This window comes from Melanotaenia boesemani, chromosome 14, assembly GCF_017639745.1.
Source record: "Melanotaenia boesemani isolate fMelBoe1 chromosome 14, fMelBoe1.pri, whole genome shotgun sequence".
NCBI classification, from domain to species: Eukaryota; Metazoa; Chordata; class Actinopteri; order Atheriniformes; family Melanotaeniidae; genus Melanotaenia; species Melanotaenia boesemani.
The window spans coordinates 23052243-23076956 of record NC_055695.1 but is presented as its reverse complement, the minus strand read 5'-3'; the positions used below and the strand labels follow the sequence as shown (position 1 = coordinate 23076956).

Sequence of the window (24714 nt, the reverse complement as noted above, 5' to 3'; positions counted from 1 at the left end):
AGCAAGGACTGAGCCAGGTTGTGTACAGCGCCAAGCAAGTCAGACAAGCACACAGAAGCAAACAGAGTCAGTCCACTTATTTGTAGGAAGACTAGATACAAACTAGTTTGGCCAATTCAATCCTGCAGTGAAACAAAATTATTATTATTTTTTTTTTTAAATGGTATGTTCATCTTTGCTTAAAAGTGAAATGACTCTGACCTATAACTCCAACAGATACACCCGGGGAAAACAACAAGCAACATTGTGACCCAGCAGACATTATAATATATAACTTCATGAATTCAGTCAACTATAGATTTAGAAAACAATCTTTTTTCAGAATTTCTTTTTTCTACTTATGCTACAATAATCATTTGGATACAAATCCAACATTTTCCAAGGGTGTTTCTATCTGCATCACTCAAGCAGCCAGTCCATGTCAGCAGCAAGGCAGCACAGCCTCATTTAGACAAACTGTCAGTGAGGCAGACAGGAAGACAAAAGCACTGGGCCTCCACTTACCTGGCTCTTTCTCTTGTAGCTATGGTATTCTTTATTAAGATGACCCCATAAAAAGACTAAGACCTTCTTCTGATGGCTCATTAACCTTCTGATAAAATTTTAAAATGCCATTCAATCAATAATGCTCACCTCCGGCTGCTCCCCCTGCCAGTCCAGCACTGGAGAAACTTCCCAGGGCAGAATGTCCGTTGACAAGCCTGGAGGGCCCACTCACAGTGGAAACACCTGTCTGGGCCCCAAACAACGATTGTAAGACTGAGGTCCCTCCTAGTGGGAACTGGGACCCCAGGTACTGTCCCACAGACGACCCAGTGGTTGAAGAAACTGCTACAGGACTGCCTCCCACCTTCCCACTTAAAATGCCTGCTCCACTGCTGGCAGCAGCAGAAATGAAAAGATTTTGGCTGGCCATGCTGCTGCTGGTCTTCAGCTCCCAGTCACGAGAAGCCTTCTGCTTCTGGAGGGCTTGGCGTTGGTCTGAGCCACTCCCTGCCTGGACACCAACACCGCCTCCACACCGAGTCCCTGCCTCCTGACTAAGGAAAGGGTTGGGGGCCATGTAGCTGGACGACTCCCCATCACTCCCTTTCCTCCCCGTCTGTTGCTTGTGGTCTGAATCTGAGTCTGTGCCCCGACTCGACCCTCCCATGCCGAATGGAGAACCCCCCTGTCGCAGGTCGGAGTTGGGTTGCTTGGGATCGGAAATGGGTGAAAAGGTAGATTTCCACTTGCTGGTAGAGGTCAAAGTTGATGAGGAGGAGGCCTCACTGCATGTGCTGTTCCCACTGCTGCTACCAGATTTCCTGCCTAATGGGAGAGAAAAGGGGTTAGGGTTTAAAAACATCCCAATTCTTGAGCAGATGATCAACGTAAAGTTATGAGCACAAGGCTAATTAGCATATTGATACAAAGTACAGCTGGAACAATTTCCCAATCATTACAACTATATTTATATGGCACTGATATTACAGAAAACTTTTTCTTTTTTAAATGAATAATAAGAAATGTTTGATTTTATTGCCTCAGTATAATTTATTCTCAACTGTTTCCACTAACTAAAATCAGGATGGTAACGTTATATATTTTTTAGGGCTGGGCACGTTAACATGTTATCGTATTAATTAATTAATGCCATTCATGTTTTTGTTTTATCACACATCAGTGCAGTTTTTATCAGAGAATTCAGATTTTTGAATGGGAAAAAGCTCCCAAAAGACAATAAGAAAGGTTTGTTTTGTTTTTCAACTAAATGCAGTTTTATCCTGGTGGATATAAGTTTTGAGGTAAGACAGCAAAGGTAAGACATTTTATGACCATGTTTTACAAACGTGAAGCATAAATTGGGCTTTCTTTCGCCTCTGGTTCAGTAAATCTTGGTCACAGTGACATGAAAATTATAGTTTTGGAATCTGAGAGATGTGAGGTTTCAGTAGAGGAGTCGTTTGTCCGAGTTCATGCTGTCAGGAAGTCATAATTTGTTTAAATGTTTTTTGGACTTTGTGTACCTGGTCTTTTAGTTGTTTGTCGTTTACTGAGCTGTTAGCTGAGATTCTGGACCTTCTGTGGATACCACACATGTTTATATTTACATTTATAGACATGACGTTGCACCAGTAAAACCGGATGTTAACCCCTTAACCCCTGGTAGTGGAGGGTGCAGTCACAAGAGGTGAAGCTAAACAGTCAAGCTAAAACTGCAACGTTAGAGAATTTATAGACAAGAAATCTGGATAATGAAGCACTGAAGGTGCATGGATGGAAGTTTTTGTGCATATTGTGAATGTTTCTCTGGCAGCTCCGGAGCCGCAGACTGCAGACCCTCATTTAGTGTTTTACTTTAATTTACTGCATTTTCTTCATATAGCAGTTTGCCTTCTTTAAAAGGAAAAAGACATTTTGCGCTCTTACTTGCGCAATCAGTTGCAAAATTTCATGCGATTAATCGCAATTAAAAGTTTTAATCGTTGCCCAGCACTAATATTTTTCTTTCTTACCTCGTTCACCATCACCTAGTCTTCCAGGTCCATCTCTGCTCTCCAAGGAAATAGTGGCTATTTTTCTTTCAATTCTAGAAAGACATAATAAACAACAAACACGACAACAAGACATATTTGTGATCCATTAAATTGGAAACTGAATCGATACAATTAAAACAAACAATATGTGTTAGGTTTAAAAATGACATTTTATTAAACAATTTATTTTTTGCAGTAAAGGTAAGACTTTATAATGGAGACCAGCAAAGTCACCCGACCATAACGACAGTTCAAAAGGTGAGTTGTTATTAATATGAAATTAAATCCCCAATGTTACCGAGAACTTGAGCTGTCAGCAGGATAACCAGAGTCTTCATCATCAGAACTGGGAGCTGTCGAATATCGTCCAGTGCCATTAAGCTCAAGAGGGCGCTCTCTCTTCAATATAGGGGGCTGGTCCAGGTCAGGACCATTGGGGCTTCGGCTTGATTGTTCAGGGGAGGAGATAGCAGAGATTTCCAAAGGCTGGTTGATATTATTTACCTGTTAAGTAAAGCACAAAAACAAGACACTTGTTAAAATGCAGAGGAAACAGGTTGAATTAAATGTTTACTTTTCAGATGTTCAACTCTTTACTATGAGGCTGACTGTTACTAATGTTTTTACTCAATTAACAATTCTGATGAAATTTCATAATCATAATATATAACTGGCCCCTTAAGGATCAGCATAGATCATTATAGCATTTCCAACATTTTAGTGGCTCACCATGGAGTTAATGTTGAGAGGTGATCCTGAGGAGTGATTGCTGGAGTTGAGTCCAGGGAATGACCTCCTCTTTGGGGATCCGGTGGCCATGACAGGCCCTGCAGAGCTGCGTTTCCTTCTTCCTCTCTTGCGCCCCTCCTGAGAGCCCAGGCTGTGGGAGGATTGCGATGATGACGTGTGTGTGGGTGTGTGTGTGTGCTGTGTGCTGGGTGATTGGTGGTGGTGGTTTCCATGGTTATTGTGGTATCCCTGCTTGCCTGAGTTGCCAGTGTGATGATGGAGGCGTGATCCTCCAGCAATGCTGCCTCCACTGCCTGACGAAGAGGAAGACGAGGATGAAGAGGAGGAAGAAGAGAAGAACATTCTCCTCCGCAGTTCACCGTCCTGTGGTTCTGTGTCTGACTCCCCTCCTTGGTGGTCTGGTCCATCTTCTGGAAGAATCCTCGGAGGTCCATCAGCATATTGGAGCACCCCTCCAGTACTGAGTGGGGGGCTCTGGATGGGACCCCCTCGGCCCATTGGTCCTGTCAAAGGAGTGTTGCTGTGGGGAGGTGGTGATGAAGAAGCACCATTATGGTCCTCAGGATGAGGACCTCCGTTCATTAGCCATGAGCTTGATGAATATCCTGAAAAGATGGAACAGTTCAATGTCAGAGATGTACATGTAGAGCAGACAAAGAACCTGTTGCTTTGTCTTATGGGGGGGCTTATGGGGTAATAATAAATGTCATCTGGAGATCTGTGAAGTGGTTGTGGGCTTGGTCTTACCATTGGTCTGACTTGCCTGAGACACAGGGCTTGGAGTATTTCTCTAAAATTATGAAGGTAGAGATTATATCAATGAAATATGGAGAGAACAGAAGATTTTCAGAATTTATGCATATGTCACGGTCACGTGTCTAACCATGATGAAGGGCAGAGAGCGGGCTGTTCAGTGAAGAGGGTTTTGAGTTTGAGTTTGTCTTTGCACAGTAAATTAAGAGTGATGCCAGACAGTTGTGTATTTGACTGTTCCAATTGATGAAGCAAGAAGTCACACGAACAGGGAATAAGTTTACCGGTTTCCCATGAAGAAACACCAGTGAGCAGCCTGGATTTGTGGGATTGGCCAAACAAAATGGAAGGTGATGCCCTGGCACCGGGTATACAGTGCTCATTTAGTTTCCGGTTGTTTGTCTGATAACACCAGAGACATGGACTATTGCCCGTCTGTGGACATGAAGGGGAAGTCGAAAGACAGCAGCCCGAGTAGGAGGCAGCAGTGAGTCTATTGCCATAAAATTTTCAAGGTATGCACTGGCGCCTTGTTTACTGCATTTCAGTGGAAACATCACTGATCCACTCTCCAGATCAGATACATGACATATTTGTCCATGTAAATGTGTGCCTATTTGGTTAACTGTTGAGTTCAAGTGACGTATGGATAAATTAAGAAAGGGTCTAAAAACACCAACAAAAATGAGAAAAAAAAAAACAAAATATTTTTACATAAACCTAATTTATGCACATTTGTCCACAGGTTGACCCAAACTTTCACAAGTCAGGAAAAATACATACTAATATAGAGTTGCTGCAGCATAGGCAATGTCATAAGAAAACTCACCAGTCTCTCGGCACGACTGGGCAACACCACGCTGGCCAGTGGGATACTAACTGGTAATTTGCTCGGGTGGACAGTGCTCAGAGGGATGCTGATAGGAAGGCTTGTGATACTGTCCCCGTGAACAGATGGACTCTTCTCCTTACCAACCTTTTAAACAGGAAAATAATTCAAGTTTTATTTAGTTTTAAGTTGAACATTGTGTAAAAAAAATCTATCCATCAGGCTTTAATATAACTGAAGATCCCATTTATTCTTATTTATTATTTATTAATGTAATGCTGTAAAATATTTTCATATAACACAACATAAAACAAAGCAATAAAATAATCTCAAAGTTAAATAAAAACTATATTTATGTCAGTCTTGGTTTCAGTTGATTACATTGTCAGCTGATCCATTCAAACAGCAAACGGCCTGTCCCTGAGCACATAAAAATGTAAACCAGCCAACACTGTCTGCTTATAACACTACTGTAACTGGCCATTTATTACTGCAAAACACTGATTGAGCTATCAGCAGGAAAGAGGAGTGAATTCATGTGGGGGAGAATGAGTGGATGTGGACTAGCTACAGAAAACAAGAGCTGTTTGAATTTCCCTTTTGAATCAAGCAGCAGCATGAACAAAATGCTTGAGTTTATTAGCCTGGCTTGAAATTAAACATCCTCCAATGTAACTACTGTACATGCAAACATTATAATGTAGATAATATCATGATGTAGTGTATAGTCCTACAGTCTAGTATAGTTCCTTTAATCTCAATAATTTACCACAGTTTTTGTATCAGTGTCAAATGCAGCAGTAACAGGTCAAGTAGACACTAAAGTCCACTTAGTATCATTCACCATAGCTGTTTCTCTGTTGTGTACCTCTTTAACCTAAAGTGAAACTCTTTGAGCAAAATGTTTTTTAGCAAATGGTCAAATAACCAAGTTACAACTTTTTCAAGGATTTTAGAAATAAACAAAGATTGGATATAGGTCTAAGTCACTGAAAAAAAAGTTTAGTCTCTTTATATAACAATAAATTTGTGGTATGTAACCAGGTATTAAAGACACACTGGTCAGATTTAACATGTGTTACTACTTTATAGTTTTAGGCTTTATCTTCAAGTGTTACATGACAAAACTTTATTTGTCATGGACTTAAGTGAACTCAGATAACTACAGGAGAGAAGTAGTCTTATAATGTACATCTGAGACACCAAACATCCACAAAGAGCCAAATACTATAAATAATGTAGAAAAATCTTTTGCTTGCAGACAAATCCGTTAATATTCAAACAGAAGGAAAGATAGAAATTTACCCTCTCTGAGCTTTTCAGATTACTCTGAGCATCAGCTGCATTAGGAGAAGGGCAGTTTTGTTTGGCTCCAAGTGGAGAGTTAACACCCCCCAGCTCCCTAAAAAAAGAAACAAAAAAAAAAACACAAAATTACAAACCCAGTGTCATTTATTAACCTCTCGGGTACATTGAAAATAATTTTGAAAACATTCAAATAAGTTTTTTAATGGAATGCATTTCGGAGCAACCAACCTGTGTGTGGTCAGCCCCGGACTCCTCAAGTGAGCAGACGCTGTGGGATCTTGGTTAAGGTGCCTCCTCAAGGCAATCTTGGCAGGGGAGAAGCGTGTGTAGTCAGGAAGTGCGTGGGAGGAGCTTTGCTGGCGCTGTCGAGCATCAGGGGTGGCAGTTGCAATCTCATGGTCTGGGGAGATGGGCAGATAGCGAGAAAGCTCACTCTTTGTGTTAGCCCGATCATAACAAGGTGAGCTGGTGCCATTGATGGAAAGCTCTGGGCTAACACCATTGACAGCTTGGGTTGAGGGCAGGCCAAGCTTGGAGGAGTCCACGTCTGTGGAGGTGCGAGACTCCAGCGTTTTTCTATATGGGGAATCATCACAAGGGCTGTAGGATTTGAGCTGAAGTAGTTCCTGTTGCCTTTGAGTTTTTTCCAACTCCACAATGCTGATCTACAAACACACACCAGGGGGAGCCATTACACAGAATAAATACAGATAAAAGGTAATGGCAGGTTTTACCAGTATTGTAGAAAAATGATTGATATGGCAACTTATCTCCTCTTCCAAAAATCAGGTTGGGTGACAAATTTGTTTTCTGAGGAGCCAGTTAAAAGACGATAAAGACAGGACTAAAGCAGAGGCTCGGATATATAGTTCAGGGGAGCATAGAAGAAAAAGACTGCATCCCTTAGAAATGGATGCAACTAACTGAACAGGTGAGTATTTACCTGTAATTCTAAGCAGTGTTTCTGTTTCTCAGAGATCTGTCTGCGCAGTGCTTGCTTCTCCTTCAACAAACTCTCCAGACATAAAGAGCCCCAATCTAACTTTAGCTCCTCACATCGAGACTTCAACTGGAAAAAAATAGAAAACACATCAAATAACTATTAAATTTATCCCATTCTCTGGCAAAACTGAGAAAATTACAGCCAAACATTTAAATACCACTGGCCTGAGACTTACACACCATGAAACAAAAAAGAAAACCAGCAGTAATATAAGGTTGGAACCACTGAGGAAGATGCTGTAATAACAGGCTGGAAGTTACAACAAGCTCTGAGGTCGTACCAGCAGCAGGCTGTTGTCTCTCAGTAAGGCCATGTCTCTCTCAAGCTGCTTTGTTTGTTCTTTTAGTTGACGATTGTGGGCCGATATTTCCTTCTGGGCTTGAAGAAGGTCTTCTACTGTCAGGGCTTTTACTCCAAGCTGTTCACACACACACACGGGTATACACAATGTTTTAAAGCAGATTTAAGCAGAAAAAAGCACAAAATGGGGTATGATTATCCAATCACAATTTTTAGCACAAGCCATGCCTGTTAGACAACTGTCCTCTTAAACTACAAAAAAGCAATAAATAAAAAAACTATAGAGCAAGCAAGCTACATAAAAGCTGTGTTTCATTATGTTCCAAATCCTTGTTCATCTGCAGTTGTAATGAATTATATTTATGCTACTCAGGTAGCTCATAAACTAAGTTGTATTATGGCACCTGTTACTACACTCGCTGTGCTTTTCAATGCACAGCAATTCTGAGGTCTGACAACTGTAACATTCAGTAAGACAGGAAAATATAAGTAGTGATCAACGTTTTGGTTGTCAACATAATAAAACACACTGTAACAATATTGACCGTGTCATGTAGAAGCAATAAAACATTACTTTGTACCTCATCCAGCTTGGTCTGAAAGAGACCTTTGATCTTGTCTTTGTGAGACTGACAGACCAGTTGGAGCTGCTCCGCCTGTCCTGACAAGTCCCTGTGTTTTTGCTAGAGTGGATGGGAGAAAGACAAAAAGAAGTGAAATGAAGAACAGACATTTACACCAATTATTACCATGGCAAAGTGAAACTTAAATGGGCCTAAAAGCAATTGCAGCTATGTCTGTGGTGACACCACTAATCACCTTTTCCTGCTCTAAAAGTTGCTGCAGGTTGGAACGATACTGAGGACTCTTCATGTAGGACATAAACTGGAGGTACTGGACTTTGATGTTATCTGGAAAAAGTGGGATGGAGAGAACGAGCAAGCATGTTGTTAGTGGGTTGGAGAAATGCACTTAAGTAAACAAAGTCCTCCATTTGGATAAAAATCAAGTAAAATTTTAGAACATGGAATTAGTCTAAATAGATGTTAATCATAACTTTGACAATGCTTACTTAGAACTAGCTGCTTTAAAAAGGTCAGCCAACTGTCAGCCAAGACAACAACTTAAAAAGTCTGAGATAGAACAGTCTGTGTCATCGTTAGCTTACCTAGCAGTTGTTGCAGACCAGGAGGAGTTGGGCTCAGCAGCAGTTGATTGGGCGTATAGTGCTGGACCTTGGGAGGTAGCTGGTAGAAGGTACTCTGAGGTGGCCGGTATGCATCTATACACACAAAAATTTCACTTTAAGCCCAATAATAATATATTTACAATTACAGCATTTAGAGCCCCATTTGAGAGAAGACTTTAAATATCGCGTGTCTGCAGTCTGACCCTGAGGTGGTGCCGCAGAAAGGGTCTTGGCGTGCAACAAATCCAATGCGCTCTGGTTCTTCTTATTCTTCTCAGCAGCAGGTGTAGCTTTCTTGGGTCGGCCGCGTTTCTTATTGTTAAGCTTACGACCTTTAGATAAAAGCCGGGCTCTTCGGGGTTTGGCAGAGGGCTTGACTACTGTCACTATGCTAGGACGTTCCTCCTCACCACAGGAGTCCTGCTGTAATACCTATGGGCAAACAATAATACACATATTCAGACAGAGAGCGTACCATTGCTGTTTTGACTGATGTACAATAACAGAATATGTAGTGTTTAGGGACAAATGGCATACAATAAATCAAAAAGCTAATGCTATTAAGTTGATTTAAAATGACTACTTGTCACAGGAACAGTTTACTGCATACAGTGGTGAGCGGATCCAGGTCATACCTTGTTTTGCTCCTTAGGTTTAGTTGGAGTGGTGCTATTGCTTTTACTGTCCTTCGTATCCTTCTGCTGACGCCGTCTAGCTGCCTCTTGCTCCTCCTGAAACAAGATTAATTAAAACAATGTTTTTATCCCAAAATCCAGCAAATAGAGTGACAAAATCAATAATCTACTCAAGAAGATTGTGACTTACCCTGAGTTTAGGATTTTTGAGACTAGCAAAATAGTTTTCAAGCTGTTAAAACAAGACAAGGAAAATGTGTACATTATATTAAGATTCACAAGTGTTTTAAATTCCAGCAAATTACACTGTCTTAGTGTTTACATCACCTTCATAAAATCTGATTATTAAAACGTTGGAGCTGATTTTGTACCCCACATACAAAATATGTTTTTACGTGGTATTAATAATTAGGAAGGGTACAAATTGAAAGGGGCAGGACAAAAAACATAAGAAAACTGTTACCAGCTTCTCCCAATGAGCCTGTCAGCTGTCTCATTGATTAATTTAACCAGTTACCAGACATATCAGCTTATCTAATAGGCTTGTGTTAGCTTGTGAAAGCCTCAGTGTCATCAGACTGCTTACTCTCGGGACTAACTGCTCATTAAGTCAATACTAACTGTTATTACAGAAGCTTCTCTCTTCTATTTAGTCCATTGTTTGTCTCTGATGTATAATTCATTTGCTTTATTAATCACTTAGAAGGAGTTGAAATATCTTTAACCAGAATTTTTAATGTCTGTATTTTCTTTCTTCTACTTTCTTTAATGGTTCCAGCAACAATAACAAAGGAAAGGTGAGGGAAGTACTTACTATGGTGCGGTCTATGGTATGCAAGTAGTAAGAAACCGGCTTTCCCGTCCATGATACCGAGCCCCTCAGTGGAGAAAGCTCCACCACGCGCATTATTGTGCCAATATCTGCAACAGACATATCAAAATCAGATGGTGTGAAGGAAGGCCTAGATGTGAAAATCCGATTTTCCAATAACTTTTGTTGCTTACCGCTCAAGTTTCGACTGTTGATTCTAAAGTTTAAAGGTGCAAAAGGTTTGGAGGACACAATTTTTCCCCCTGGAAAAAAACAAAACAAAACAACAACAACAACAAAGTGAATGAATAAATCTTTGCTTCAGAATTCATGATGCTGTGGAGACACGATAGCTGAAAACACTGCCCAGCCACTTTAATTAAAATCAATTTCCTAAATATAAATATCTTTGTTTCAATTTGCAGACTCAAGAAGCTTGGGGAATCTTTACAAATAAATAAATAAAAAGGACATATTGACATTTTTGCATTTGACTGAATTTTCGATTTGAGTTAAAAAAATTTGAGACAAACTTTGAAAAAAGTGAGATTGGAATAGTTTCTCTACTTATATGCTCATGGTTCTGCTTTTAGTAAGTTATTAAGATTAAAATGCAAACCCACTGGCCAAGTATGAGTAGTACTGGCATGGAAATAACTGTTTAGCTGAAATATACTGACCTTCCTTCATGTTAGCAAAGCGCTCCTTCAGCTGGTGATCTACTTCTGGACCAAAGGCAAAGTTATTCACAAAAATAATACTGGAAAACAGAGAAAGCAGGATATGTTTTAGATCTACAACTCAAACCATAAGCAATTATTAAGTGCTTTAAAATATTTCTTGAGCAAATCCTTAGGGGGCACACACTGAGGACGAAAAAAAAAAAAAACATGCCGAGTTTCTTTTTCATGTAGACTGTCACTTGTGGAGCTACATTTAGACGGCCAGAATTAAATCTGGCCGTCAGCTGGTGTGTTAATGAGGTCTAATTTAACTAACGTATTACATTTCAACTAACTGCAATCTCTTCATGCTGCAACGTAAAAGATGTCATTTTTCTTGTCAGTGTCTAAGTTCAGTTTATGAACAGTCGTGTTTGCAATAAATGGAATAACAAATCTAGGGGACTTTTGATGTAACCAGGTTTTAAACACCACCTTGTGTTGGCGATTCTTTCTTTCCATTCTTCAGACAGAAAATCCCCTCTCTCCAGCTGGGGAAAAAAAAGTAGAGTTAAGGTATGGTAAAAATTCTTAACTATTACAGGATTACACAACATACACACACAAAGTGTAAATTAAAAAGTATTACTTGGTGCAAATGACACATACGAGTCAACTTACTGTGTACTCCCCATGTTTTTTCCCATACCATTTCATCCACTTTTTAAACTCTTTATCCATAGTCTGAAAGAACACAATGTGAATCCTAGTCAAAACTAATTGTAATAAACTTTACTTATCGAGCTAAACTATCATTCATTACCACATCTGTGTAGCATTAACCTCTGCCAACTTTTGTTATGTTATATTTAAAGTTAGACATATGGAAATATGGAGGACCAAACTTAAAAATAAAAACAGAAATTTAAAAATGGCTCAAACAAATTTATGTACAAATAAATTATACAAAAAAAATGTAAAAAAAAAAAAAAGAAAAATTGTTTTTCCGTTAACATCTAAAAAGTTGCTTCAAATTTGATTGATAATTAGTTGGAAATAAAGCCACTGTCATTACAGTACAATAAGGATGATTTCTGATACAGCCCTGCTGTCTGTACAAATTACTCTGAAGTCTGTCCATGTCAGATACAATGCAGTTACCTCTGCATAGGTAGCTGGAATGTCTGCTTTCTCTACACCGTAGTAGTGTTTACAGTTGGTTGCTGCTGCAACCTGTAGCACCACCTGCCCCACTCCTGCAAATGAAAAACAGTTTGTGTCCTACTTCAGTCAGAGACAAATGCTGTCCAGCTTGTCATTTACACAAGCATCCACACTAAGGTCTTGCAATGTTATGCATCTTCTGTCATTTTTTAAAGTCAATATATTTTTTAGTGTTTTATGGTTTCAGATCCAACTGATTCTGTGTAGCAGAAATATTGTTAAAAGCATCACTGAAGTAATTCTTTAAAAAACATCAACATCCCTCAAAAGGCAAACTAACCACTGCCAAGGTCAACAAAAGTGTCATCTTCCATCATTTCCATCTCATCGATGATCTGAGCCACCAGGTCAAAGGAGGTCTCTCCGTAAACCTCAGGGGAGAAGGGTTCATAGTTGTTCAGCTTCTCTGGGTCAGTCACAGAGTGGTTGTACACCTGCTGTAGGATATGTCTCAGCAGCCCGTTGGACGGACGCTTGTTTAGCTTCATGGGCTGGGTGGTCCCTTTCCACTGTAAAAAGAGGTTTCCATTGAAAAATACTTCTTTGATAAATAACTACATCAACACAAAACTAAAATTTTTATAAATCAGAGTAAAGACTGTCATCAACTGCATTCCAGTCATCTGTGCAACCATGATGATGACAAAAGCTAATAATGTATTAAGAAAACTGATTGAATTTGAGCCTAAGTAAACAACTATAGTAAGTAAAATAAATACTATAAATTAGTCATGCATTGCATGAAGGAACTCTGACAAACACAAGCCATTTTCAATTTAATATTTGTGATTTATTTCACTTAACCTTCACCTACAAAACAGTGAGAGATTTCCCACATACTGACTCACCAGCTGGTGGATGCTGTCAATGGCCCTGTTGTATTTGTCACAAAGTCTCTGCATACTCTCGAAACTGTGAGAAACACACCACACAACATTCACAAATTCATACTGGAAAAAACAAAACATGTGGCCATACACTTCTGTGATTTACAGAAATAATATTCCTGACTCCTTTTTGAGAGGACCTGCCATCTAAAAGAGGAAAAAGCTTGATTCTGAATTCAGAGATAAATACAGATTTTTTTTCTAAGAGAATTAAGAGTCCAACTGCTGTGGCATCATTATGTGGGGGTGGGTGGTTATGTATTATGACAGCTGTGTACACAGGTGAACAAGATCAGCTGTTTGATGAAAGATGAGGTTGGGATCTTTGTCTTTCATGTCTATGCCCGCTACCGCGCTGTTCTCTGTGCTGTCAGATAGCTGCTGTTAGACGTCCCTAAAGGGATCTGAAAAGTTGGCATCAATTATATGCATGGAAAAGTCAGCTTAGTTATTTTTTCAACCTACTTGTAATATTTTCATTCAGAATGTAAACATGTAAAATTGGGCTGGGCGATAAAACGATGACGAAATCTCATCGTGATTAAAAGTGATTCGATAACAGTGATAAACTAGGGTATTTTTTTTTACTTGATATGCTGTGTCATACAGCAGAAAGGTGACGGACGCCTGTCAGTCAGTGGCACTGGTGATAAGCGTCACAGTGCACGCCCAGTTTTCACTGCAAGGTTGAGCTGAGTGTGTTGAGATGAAAAGGGCAAAAGAGCGCACTGTGGACAGAACGAAAAGAAGCATCAAAGCAGTGATGAAGGAGAACTCCTGTTATCAAAAACGGAAGAAACTGTGGATAAAAAAGGACACACAACGTCAATAATTTGGAAGTGCTTTGGCTACTTGAGTGTGACTACACACAGACAAAGACGGCTTGCAAAAAATGTTGTCGTCTGGTGCCAACCAGGACTGGAAATACGACAAACCCTTTTTATCACTTGAAAAAGTGGCATCCTAGCGACAACACCGAGACCATGAAAATCCAGGCAAAACCCAAAGTAACTCCAATAAATATTGCTCAGCACCCTAGCACTTCTGCTGCTCTTAGCAGGACACCGAAACAACAATCATCAATAGTGCCCTTTTTCTCCGCCATAACCCCATATGAGAAGTAGTCTAAATGGAGAGGAGATATAACCAACGCAGTGTCATACTCTCTGGCCAACAATACTTCTATGACCACCGTGGAGTAAGACGTGTTCAGTAAATTAAAGTGCTAGACTGCAGGTACGAGTTCCCAGGTAGATTTTTTTTTTCTTAAACTGCTCTGTCCCAGCTTTACGGAAAGTGTTATGTGAAGCTTAAAAATGCGCCGAGGGATGTTAAACATTTTGCCACTACTGCCGACTTTTGGTCCAGCTGAACCTCAGAGCCAAACATGAGCCACACCACCCATTATGTTGACGAGGAGTGGGCATGTCAAAGCAATGCTTGCAAACAGCGTACTTTCCAGAGGACTGTACTGCCAAAACAGTCAGCCAATGGATGGAGGATGCCCTTGCACCTTGGGGCTTCACTGAGGACAGACAAGCGTGCTTAACAACAGACAGCGCAGCGAATGTTGTGAAGGCTGCAACACTAACAGTGAACTCATCGCCAGTGTTTGGTCACTGGCTCCATCTAGCCAGTAGCTAAAATAAAGCATATTTGTTTACATTTTGCACTATTTACTGTAGTCTGATTCTTCTTTGACAGGTAATGTAAAAAAAAGAACAGATGTGCACCACCTCAAAAATGGTATAGAGACTTGTGAATATGTACATTTTGCATTCAAGCTTTTATTTAGATTTCTACCTCCAAAATTTTGAGATTTAAAACCAGTACAAATTAATTTATTTTTATTCATTTTTATTTTAACGTTGAGTATTTAAATGTCTCAGGGCCTTAATTGTGACCTGTTTGTTTACTTTTTTGTTTTGGGTTGTAGTACTAACTTCTACAAATATTAGTTTGCATGTTTGTAGTGTTGTTCTTTACACTATACAATTTTATGTTAATAAACTATCTTAAGTTCAGCTAGTGAGTCTTTTGGTTTCTTCAGGTGAGAGACATCAGGATACGTTTTTAAACTGGCATCATTAATAAATTATATATTGTGATAAATATTGATATCGATCAGTATGGGGAAAATTACTGTGATATTTTTTGCCATATTGCCCAGCCCTAATATAAAGCAGGGGCCCCCTGCATTGAAAAGTGAACCTGAAAAGTGTATCACAAAAAAAACAGAAAAAAACATTAAGTGAATTGGTCATCAAACATACTTTTGGGTAGACTTCAGAACAGTCTGATCCAATTTCAGTACTGGCCTCTGATACTGACATAATTCGTGGATTGAATATTTAACTGAGGCCACCGATCCAGGCTAAGGCTAAGCTTACAGACAAAATATTGTTGCAGAATGTGTTAATTATTAGTTATCCATATATTGAAAAATCTGTGACCCAGTGACCCCATTTATTTGCAAGCAAGTTTATTTCCAGACAGATTTTGATTTCTCAGAATTAAGACATACAGTGGTGTAAAAAGTGTTTGTCCCCTTCCTTTATATTTTTGCATGTTTGTCACACTTAAATGTTTCAGATCATCAAACAAATTAAATATTAGTCAAAGACAACACAAGTAAACACAAAATGCATTTTTTAAATAAAGGTTTTTATTATAAAGGGAGAAAAAAAAATCAAACCTACATGGCCCTGTATGAAAAATGAAACTTCTAAACCTAATGACTAGTTGGGCCACCTTTAGCAGCAACATCTGCAATCAAGCATTTACGATAACTTGCAGTAAGTCTTTTACAGAGCTGTGGAAGAATTTTGGCCCACTTATCTTTGCGGAATTGTTGTTATTCAACCACATCGGAGGGCTTGAGCATGAACTGCCTTTTTAAGGTCATGCCACAGCATCTTAATTTGATTCAGGTCAGGACTTTGACTAGCCCACTCCTAAACTCTTCATTTTGTTTTGTTGTCAGCCACTTTCTAGTGCGTTCTGGATCATTGTTCTGCTGCAGAACCCAAGTTTGTTTCAGCTTGAGGTCACAAACAGATGGCTGGACATTGTCCTTCAGGATTGTTTGATAGACAGCAGAATTCATGGTTCCATTTATCACAGCAAGTCTTCCAGGTCATGAAGCAGCAAAACAGACCCAGACCATCACACTACCATATTTTACTGTTGGTATGATGTTCTTTTTCAGAATCAGAATCAGAAATACTTTATTAATCCCTTTGGAAATTCCTCAGGGAAATTTGTGTTTCCAGTACAACCCGTCCAAGACTAGACAGTAACAACATATAACACAAACAGGATCAGGCATACTGAGGCAGCAGCCGTTTCTACAGCGCTCCTTTGTCTTACATATAGGAGAAAGGTAACATTAGGGGAATAAGATGTGGCTGAATTGCGGTGCTACTTTGATGCCAGATGTAACGGGACACACACCTTCCAAAAAGTTCAACTTTTGTCTTGTCAGTATGCAGAGTATTTTCGCAAAAATCTTTGGGATCATCAAGATGTTTTCTGACAAAATTAAGACAATCCTTTATTTGTCCCACAGTGGGGAAATTTCAGTGCTACGGGCAGCAAAAGTGATAGTGGAAAAGCAGTTAAAAAAAACAGCATTACAGAGATAAGAATGACAAGTTGTACAGGGCAAAAACTAAATTAAAAAGTCTATATAAAAAATCTATATAGAAGTCTATATAAAAAGCATATATACATAATGAGTTTACATTATTGCACAGTATTGATATTGCATGTCTGTGTGCCTTATCAGTTTTCCATTGTGGCTGTGTGGCTTCTGGGAGCAGTGCAGACTGTACAGTCTGACAACAGCAGGAAGGAAGGACCTGCGGTATCTCTCCTTTACACACCGCGGATGAAGCAGTCTGTCAGTGAATGAGCTGCTCAGTGTTTTTAAAAAGTCCTGCATGGGGTGGGACATTTTCTCCACCAGAGACTAAAGCTTAGCCATCATTCTCCTCTGCTCCACCACCTCCACATGATCAAGGGGGCATCCCAGGACAGAGCTGGCCTTAACCAGTTTGTTCAGTCTCTTCCTGTCAGCAGTCCAGATGCTGTTGCCCCAGAAGACACACCATAATAGATGGCTGATGCCATCACAGAGTCAAAAAAAGGATCTCAGCAGTGTCCCCTGCAATCCAAAAGATCTGAGTCTCCTTGGAAGATACAACCTACTCTGTCCTTTCTTGTACAGCACATTAGTGTTGTCTGTCTAGTCCAGTTTGTTGTTCAGGTGAACACCCAGGTACTTGTAAGATATCACCCTCTCGATGTCCATTCCCTGGATGTTCACCGGTGCTGGAGGAGTGTTTACACCTGCAGAAACCCACCACCAGCTCTTTGGTTTTCCCTGCATTGATCTGGAGGCAGTTCTTCTGGCACCAGTACACAAAACCCTGGAACAGTTCTCTGTACTCTTTGCAGTCGTCAGCCTCATCACAGATGGAGATGACAGAGTCATTTGAGAACTTTTGTAGGTGACAGTTTGCTGAATTGTGTGTGAAGTCCGCAGTGTAGAGGATGAAGGGGAAGGGAGCCAGAACTGTTCCCTGCGCTGCAGACAACCCTCTCGGACTCACAGTCTCATGTTCTCACACACTGTGGTCGGTTGGTGAGGTAAGTCCAGGGTCCATGTTGTGAGATGGAGGTCTACCCCTGTGACTTCCAACGTGTTTCTCAGAAGCTTGGGCTGTACGGTGTTGAAGGCACTGTAGAAATCAAACATGATTCTCAGTGCTCCCAGCCTTTTCCAGGTGAGAGAGGGATCTCTGTAGGAGGTAAATCCACTCCAATACCAGGCTGACAGGTGAACTTTAGCGGGTCCATTGATTGCTCAGCAGTGGTTTTCGTCTTGGAACTCTGCCATGCAGGCCATTTTTGCCCATTCTCTTATGATGGAGTCATAAGCACTGACCTTAACTGAGGCAAGTGAGGCCTGCAGTTCTTTGGATGTTGTGAGGTCCTTTGTGACCTGTTGGCTGAGTCATCACTGCGCTCTCGGGGTAATTTTGGTCAGTGGGCCACTCCTTGGAAGGTTCACTACTGTTTCGCTACTGTTTTTATTTGTGGATAAAAGCTCTCATTGTGGTTCACTAGTGATCCATAGCCTTAGAAATGGCTTTATAACCTTTTTCAGACTGATAATTCTTGATTATTTTCTTTCTCATTTGTTCCTGAATTTCTTGGATCTCAGCATGATGTCTAGATTTTGAGGATGTTTTGGTCTACTTCACTTTGTCAGGCAGGTTCTGTTTAACCCCCAATTTACACCGGGCGCATGTGTACTGTGTTACAGTTGTGCAGTGCCTTTGCAGCTATTCTCAGCCAATGGTTTGGTTCACACTGGGTGCACAGCAGTGTGTTTCAGAAGCATCCCAGAAGCACCTTGTCGTGGCTCTCTGCTTAACATACGTACAGAGTCCAATTTTGACTGAGCACGCGTCCAGAACTCGTCAAACTCAGCAGTTCAGAAAGGGGCAGACAGGAAATCAGACACAGGAGCAGTGTTACAGCTTCCAGTAATTTTCAAAATAAAAGCCACCGGGCAGATTTCACTCGCTGCCCCATGTAAACAGTACATCATAAATTGGTCAGGTTGTCTCAGTATTTTAATTTTTTTTTATTATTATTACGGATGACGACACATTTATCCCGGAAGTGGAGAATCACAAGAGTCTCCGATTCTCCTGTGATTTCTTGATCACATGGATCCAGCTAGGCAGACTACACTATTGACCCACCACAGAGGTCGGAACAAAACTGTGGCGCACACACACCTGGTGTAAATTGGGGGTAAGGGCTTTCTTGATTGAGAACAGGTGTGGCAGTAATCAAGTTTGGGTGTGGCTAGAGAATTTGAACGCATGTGTGATAAAACACAGCTATGTTTTCACGGGGCGGGGGAGGGGAATCAGCTTTTCGCACAGGGCCATGTGGGGTTGGATATTTGTTCTCTTTAAATAATAAAATCCGTCATTTAAAAACTAAGTAATGTGTTTACTTGTGCCGTCCTTGACTAATATTTAAATTTGTTTGATGATCTGAAACATACAAGTGTGGCAAACAAGCAGCAAAAAAAAAAAAAAAAAAAAATCAGGGAGAGGCAAAAACTTTTTCACACCACTGTACTTAACAGGTGAATGAGGAATGTTCCACTATAAACCCGCTACAGCGTACACAATCTACACGCTCAGCATGTTTTTTATTGCAGATATTTAAGAGAAGAAAAAGAGAAAACTTGTGTGCAAGGCAAATTTTCCAAGGAGTGGAAGTTTTCTTAAAAAGTGAGGAGAATACTTTGCCCAGTGAACAACTGATGCTTTCCAGTAAATTAATGAACTTCAGCACAAAGCCTCAGTGGATTACAGAAAACTGTTTCATGACACTGGACAATCAATCACTGCCTGTCATTAAAGTCAACACATGCATTACAGTAAGCCTAACTATAATGCTGAGATGTTAAAAGACTGCAACTGTATGAACAACCCCCTTTTATTCTGTGACAGGACTAAATAAAATACAGTCTAGCTCAATAATACAGTCCAAATAAAACAACTGTATGTAACATAATAAAATAACGCATCTGAATGTGTTTTTATAAAAACTATATAGAGTCATTTTGGTGTCGTTTTTAATCATCATGATTCACACAAATTTTAAATGTGACACAACCCAAGACTCACCTCTTTGTATCATAGTCAATGAGTACATAGTTTTCCATTGCAAGTTTGAGGTCTGGGATTTCCTCACACACCCACCTAGAAAAAACACGAAAGATCATCACTGATTTAGACACGTGACTTAGCAAGAGCATGTCAGAATACAAAAAGGTTGAGACGTTGGGAGGAAAGGTCCCTTACCGAATGGTCTCGATGATTTCATGAGCAGCATCATGGTGTTTATCCTTAAATGGGAAGGGACGAGACATTATTAAACACTTAGTACAACACATTAAATTTGAGAGCTTAACAAATTGCAGTCACCAAAACAAGCATAATCTCTAAATCACAAAAAAAAAACATTTTTGCAATTGTAACAAATCACAAAAAGATGGACATACTGACATTGTTTTGTACTAATACAGTGCAATGACCACAAAAACTAATACCAATGACTCATCCTCTTATTTCATTCATATCTGACAGGCTGCACAATCTTTGGATATAAACATAAGCAGCTGTGTGACTCAGTGCCATTAAGATTACTCAGAACCTCAGTGTTTTCAAATATCTGTTTTATAAATGGTGCAAATAGACAACAAATATACTTGACCAAATGTCAACTGTATCTTTTTTTGCATTTTGCTATACAAACATTCTAACAATCTACGTATTGATCTACGACTCCATTTTATGCCTCAACGTCTCTTGTGCATACACACACATACATAGAGAGACTAAAAGAGCTGTCCCCCACAGCTCAATAAAATGTCAAAATCTTAGAAATAATTTCAGTTAAAATAGTTAAGTGTGGTGTTATTGTCTTAAATAATACTTAATAAAATAAATGTAGCTACAGTCATACCATGGGAATCTAAAGCAGGAGCTTAGCAGCTCTGCAGGAGTAACAAGGCTCAGGTTTCATCCAGAGCTCAGTCAGCCTGAGTATGTTGCCTGAACTGACCCACTGACCCACTTTTGTCTCCTGTTCCAGCATTTTACTGAGGAGAGTTTTTGGTAGAGATCAGAAAAGTACTAAATTGTAAAAAAAAAGAAAAAAGAAAAGAATACAGATAAAAGCAAAGAAAGTGAAGGTGATAAAAACCACAAACTGTGGGGTGTGCAAGGGGCCAGAGAGAGGTGGGGAAGCCTGTTATTTATCAGTTTTTTTAGGCCTGGCACAGGAGTGTCAGCTAACAGCTCACAGCCTGAGCTACCGGCTTCGCGCTCAATACTGCCCGCCACTACTACGCAAACTTCCGCCAAACCTAAAATATGCCACATACGCACATGTTCAAATTTGCGTGGTTACACAGGAAATATGCTTTTGTGTGTGTGTGTTTTTTTAAAGCACCGCCTTCCACACACACTTGCAAGTATGCAAAGGCTGCGTTGCTAAAAGCAGCATTAGCTACAAACCTTAAAAATACAGACGCATAGTAGACTTAACACACTGAGTTCCACAAAATGCCGAAGCTATATGAGGTATGCAGGCGCATGAAAGAGACTGTGTGAGCAAGCGAATGAGAAGCAGTGGGGGGAGGTCACCTGCTCACACAAAGACGGCACACAGCAACACCAGCACAGGCTGCTGCTAAAAATAAACACCGTCTGACAGAAAGACTCAGACAAAAAGAACAGAAGACCCTTCTCTCTCCCGTACCGCAAGTCTGACTGAAGCATGCACAACTCTACCTCTTTACACCACTTTTACAGTCAGTCTGTTGTGACACCAATTCAATGTATTTTGTGTGCAGGGACTTTACACTACACATTGCATGCCACAACAACCCAAAAGAACAAATGACTAAGGCAAGCATGCAACCATTTACTACACTGATTTACCCTGAAATAGAGCTGATTCCCCTAGAGATAAAATAACAATTTATCAGTGTCTAAAACAAGGCATTTGTATTAGCTTATCTTTTTTTTTTTTTTTTTTTTTGGCCCTCCATGCAGAGAAGATATGTTTGATGCCCCCCCTTTTACACAGGCTACTAAAAGACCTGTCTTCACATGTCTGGACAGATAAGTACAGCTATCATGCTTACAACACTGAGGAATTCAACTGACCTATAAGGGCTAAGTCCCTGGCTTCAAAACACAAACAATACACATTGAATCATCAAACTGATTTCAGTACACAGGTGAGCAGCAACCCAAATACTGTATATTCAGCTGTATTTCAATAGTTTAGTCTTTTTAAAATTTCGTGCAAGGCTCGTAAATGCCCACACCCAAACTAGATGGACAAAGCACTGCACTACACCAGAGGTGTACTTCATATGGAAGCATTTATTTATGCACAGATGTGGGGTTTTAGTGAAAGACAGAGAAAAATAAGATGAAAAGCAGAATGAGCCAGATCGACAGACCAAAGAAAGCAGTTTTTGTGGGTTCGCTTCAAGTAACATACCTTATACTCAAAACAACTTGAGCAACCCATATCAACACACAGACAGCAGTGTTTTCAAGCTTTGTAGCTGAGATAACTAGATAATTCTGTAGGAGTGAAAAACAACATAAGCAAAAAGAAATGTTTTATTTCCAGGAAGCAGTTAAAGAAAAATTAAACCCGACCATAAAACAGAAAAAAAAAACACATGTATCTGAATTCTATTAATATAGTATCTCTGAGCAGGACTAGCCTCATATGTTCCTTCCAACAGAGACGACCATATGGACATGAGAGGAGGGAGAAGAGAGAGGAAGTCTTTCCCCTTTGAAAACAGAAGGAAAGCACCATACAAATGGTCTCCATATTTCAGAACTCCACATGCATCAGCTGTTTATTATTCAATACATGATAGCTACTCCCAGTATAAACAACTATACAGGTCAGGAATGTTTTGAAATTCTAATTGTATTGTTCATCCTTTAAGACCATGAATGTAAGAAAAATGCAAGTGAACAGATCTGAGGGGAAAAACTTTTATTGATTTAATGACAAGAAATGGATTCAGTTCATGTTGTGATGATGGAATAAACAAACTAAATGATACAAATGAAAGAACCAAACTGACAAGTCAAGGCAGTCTGTGGGCGGGGAGGAGCACTACAAAGGCAACCTAATTCTGACATTCTGAGAAATCCAGCTGGTTTTTAATCAGTACATATAGTCTCACCACAATTACTATAAATGAGAAACTTAGTTTAAACTAACAACACACCACCTAAAAAACCACAAAATGTGCAACTGTTTCCTTTTCCGTCACTATTAGATGACTCAACTACCTTAAGTCGCCAACATGCTGACAGTTTAATGGAAATACAACTAAGATAAAAGACTTCTCTTTTAAGGCAAGCATGAACATTGCCTGAGAACCACCAGACTGAGTATTAACTGTGTGTTGAGAGTATAAACTACCAAACAAAGTCAACTGTTCTCACTCATAAGGATGTTATTAGATAACATAACACTGAAAGCACTCGAGGAATGCAACACTGCTACTCAGATATGAGCAATATGAAAAAATGTAAACTTCAAATACGTTATACACATACAGATGATTTTAAAAACAGTAAGCTCAATTTCCATGCATATTAGCACTAATTACATCTCTCTTTGACAGTCTGTTGAATGGACTGAACACCACTATTGTCTTGATTATGGTGATGGAAAGTGTCCCATAACATCAGTCCACTTAAAGTTGTTCCGTTTCGTGCAGATCTGGTTATTCGCCAAGTCAGAACCACCGGATCCCCCATGTGAGAGAGTCAGAAGTTCAGCTTTCTTATATTTATTACCTATCAGTACAGCTAGTACATGATTTACAGGCTTGAGTTCTCCGTTTCAGTTGCTCTAATTTCAAATCGTTGACAATTACGGGGTGTCACTGCTGGAATTAATACCTAGAAACTCCGATCTGATCAAACGTGCCCTCAAAGAATATAATGCGTCCATCTTTGGTAAAATATAATAAAATAAAGTTGTGACAATACAAGAGCAAAACAATCTAAATGTCTAATAATTAATAGATGTTGGCTGAGGCACCGTGGCTGTCACTATACAGACCGGTGTGACCCGTCTTCGGCTGAGCGTGCCGTTGCTCTTCTGCTAGCCAGAGTTAGCCAAGAGCTAACCTAGCTAACAAAGACAAAACCAAAAGACTTAACCTAAATGTGTCACAAGTGAGTTTTGAAGTTTAACACTTACGTATACTGGTAATGGCCACGGATAGCCAGCAGGTTCTGCTCCAACCGGCGATTTGAGCTTGAGCTCCAGCTTTTCTCCCATTCTACACTTCTCGGCGGCTTGGCTGTGATAGATAGCTAGCTAGCTAGTAACTGCTCTCTGTTAGCCAGCTGGTCGGTAAGCGAGCAATTTACAACGTGAACATTTTGAAAGAAAAATTATTATTGAAACTTATCCAATTAAATACTCGACGTACGTTACGTGATAAATACACACACAACACGGCCGAGTCTATACTAATATCTGGCTGGCTATATATTTTGAATAAAATGCCTTGTTATGTCCACTGGCAATAACACCGTATCGCCGCCATCTTGCCCGGCATGAATAAATATGGCAGGGGGTCACTGGCAGCGGGGAGGACGCAGACGTCATCGAGAGGAGTGAGCGTGGGCCACCGTCCCATGATGCGTGAGAGACGTGACATCACGAATCTTTTACATCTAAGTGCACGAAATATCCATTTACGCAGTCACCTACTCACGGAACTTAATAATTAATGTACATGTAAGCTTAATTTGAAGCTATTTACCCAATTTTCAATTACCATAAAAAAATCAATTAACATAAAAATTAGACTTCAGAGGGAACTGTACACTATTAAAATTTTTCATACTGTATCTTTCATATTTTTCACAATGTCATTTTAATTATAAAATCTTAATTATATTGTTATAGTAATTTAAAAAATCTTTAAATAATTAGGTTTATCTGAATGATTAGGTCTGTGGGAGTACCAAAACAATAGGGCACCAGAAAAAGAAAAAAAGAAAAAGAAAAGAAACACATGCGCACACACAAAAACACACACACACAAAAAAAAAACATTTCAGAAAATATACCTAAACAAAAATACAAAGAACAATGAAAAGCAACACCACATTAACAAAACAACAGAAAATAAAATACACAATAATTTTAGCAAACATTAAAACACTGGAGTAAAGGAATTATAGA

General features: G+C 39.7%; 1 protein-coding gene across 3 annotated transcripts in view; it reads right to left on the bottom strand.

Moving 5' to 3' along the window:
* Positions 1 to 24085, bottom strand: part of dot1l (DOT1-like histone H3K79 methyltransferase) — a 29126-nt gene extending 5041 nt beyond the window's left edge. Inside the window, exons 1-28 of one of the 3 annotated variants that reach the window (XM_042005785.1) lie at positions 23719 to 24085; positions 19764 to 19807; positions 19587 to 19661; positions 12832 to 12895; positions 12264 to 12492; positions 11921 to 12015; positions 11441 to 11503; positions 11255 to 11310; positions 10778 to 10857; positions 10292 to 10360; positions 10101 to 10207; positions 9477 to 9518; positions 9287 to 9382; positions 8855 to 9083; positions 8631 to 8744; positions 8282 to 8373; positions 8044 to 8145; positions 7443 to 7580; positions 7103 to 7228; positions 6659 to 6824; positions 6388 to 6559; positions 6157 to 6253; positions 4852 to 4998; positions 4017 to 4059; positions 3249 to 3874; positions 2818 to 3023; positions 2499 to 2572; positions 634 to 1311 (exon numbers count right to left, since the gene is read on the bottom strand). In XM_042005785.1, the coding sequence (XP_041861719.1) occupies positions 634 to 1311; positions 2499 to 2572; positions 2818 to 3023; positions 3249 to 3874; positions 4017 to 4059; positions 4852 to 4998; positions 6157 to 6253; positions 6388 to 6559; positions 6659 to 6824; positions 7103 to 7228; positions 7443 to 7580; positions 8044 to 8145; positions 8282 to 8373; positions 8631 to 8744; positions 8855 to 9083; positions 9287 to 9382; positions 9477 to 9518; positions 10101 to 10207; positions 10292 to 10360; positions 10778 to 10857; positions 11255 to 11310; positions 11441 to 11503; positions 11921 to 12015; positions 12264 to 12492; positions 12832 to 12895; positions 19587 to 19661; positions 19764 to 19807; positions 23719 to 23799 (4111 nt within the window). In that variant the 5' untranslated portion in view covers positions 23800 to 24085. Of the gene's footprint in view, positions 1 to 633; positions 1312 to 2498; positions 2573 to 2817; positions 3024 to 3248; positions 3875 to 4016; positions 4060 to 4851; positions 4999 to 6156; positions 6254 to 6387; positions 6825 to 7102; positions 7229 to 7442; positions 7581 to 8043; positions 8146 to 8281; positions 8374 to 8630; positions 8745 to 8854; positions 9084 to 9286; positions 9383 to 9476; positions 9519 to 10100; positions 10208 to 10291; positions 10361 to 10777; positions 10858 to 11254; positions 11311 to 11440; positions 11504 to 11920; positions 12016 to 12263; positions 12493 to 12831; positions 12896 to 19586; positions 19662 to 19763; positions 19808 to 23718 lie in introns of all 3 variants that reach the window. The other 2 variants (XM_042005784.1, XM_042005786.1) reach the window with 2 other exon arrangements.
* Between the last annotated feature and the right edge of the window lie 629 nt (positions 24086 to 24714).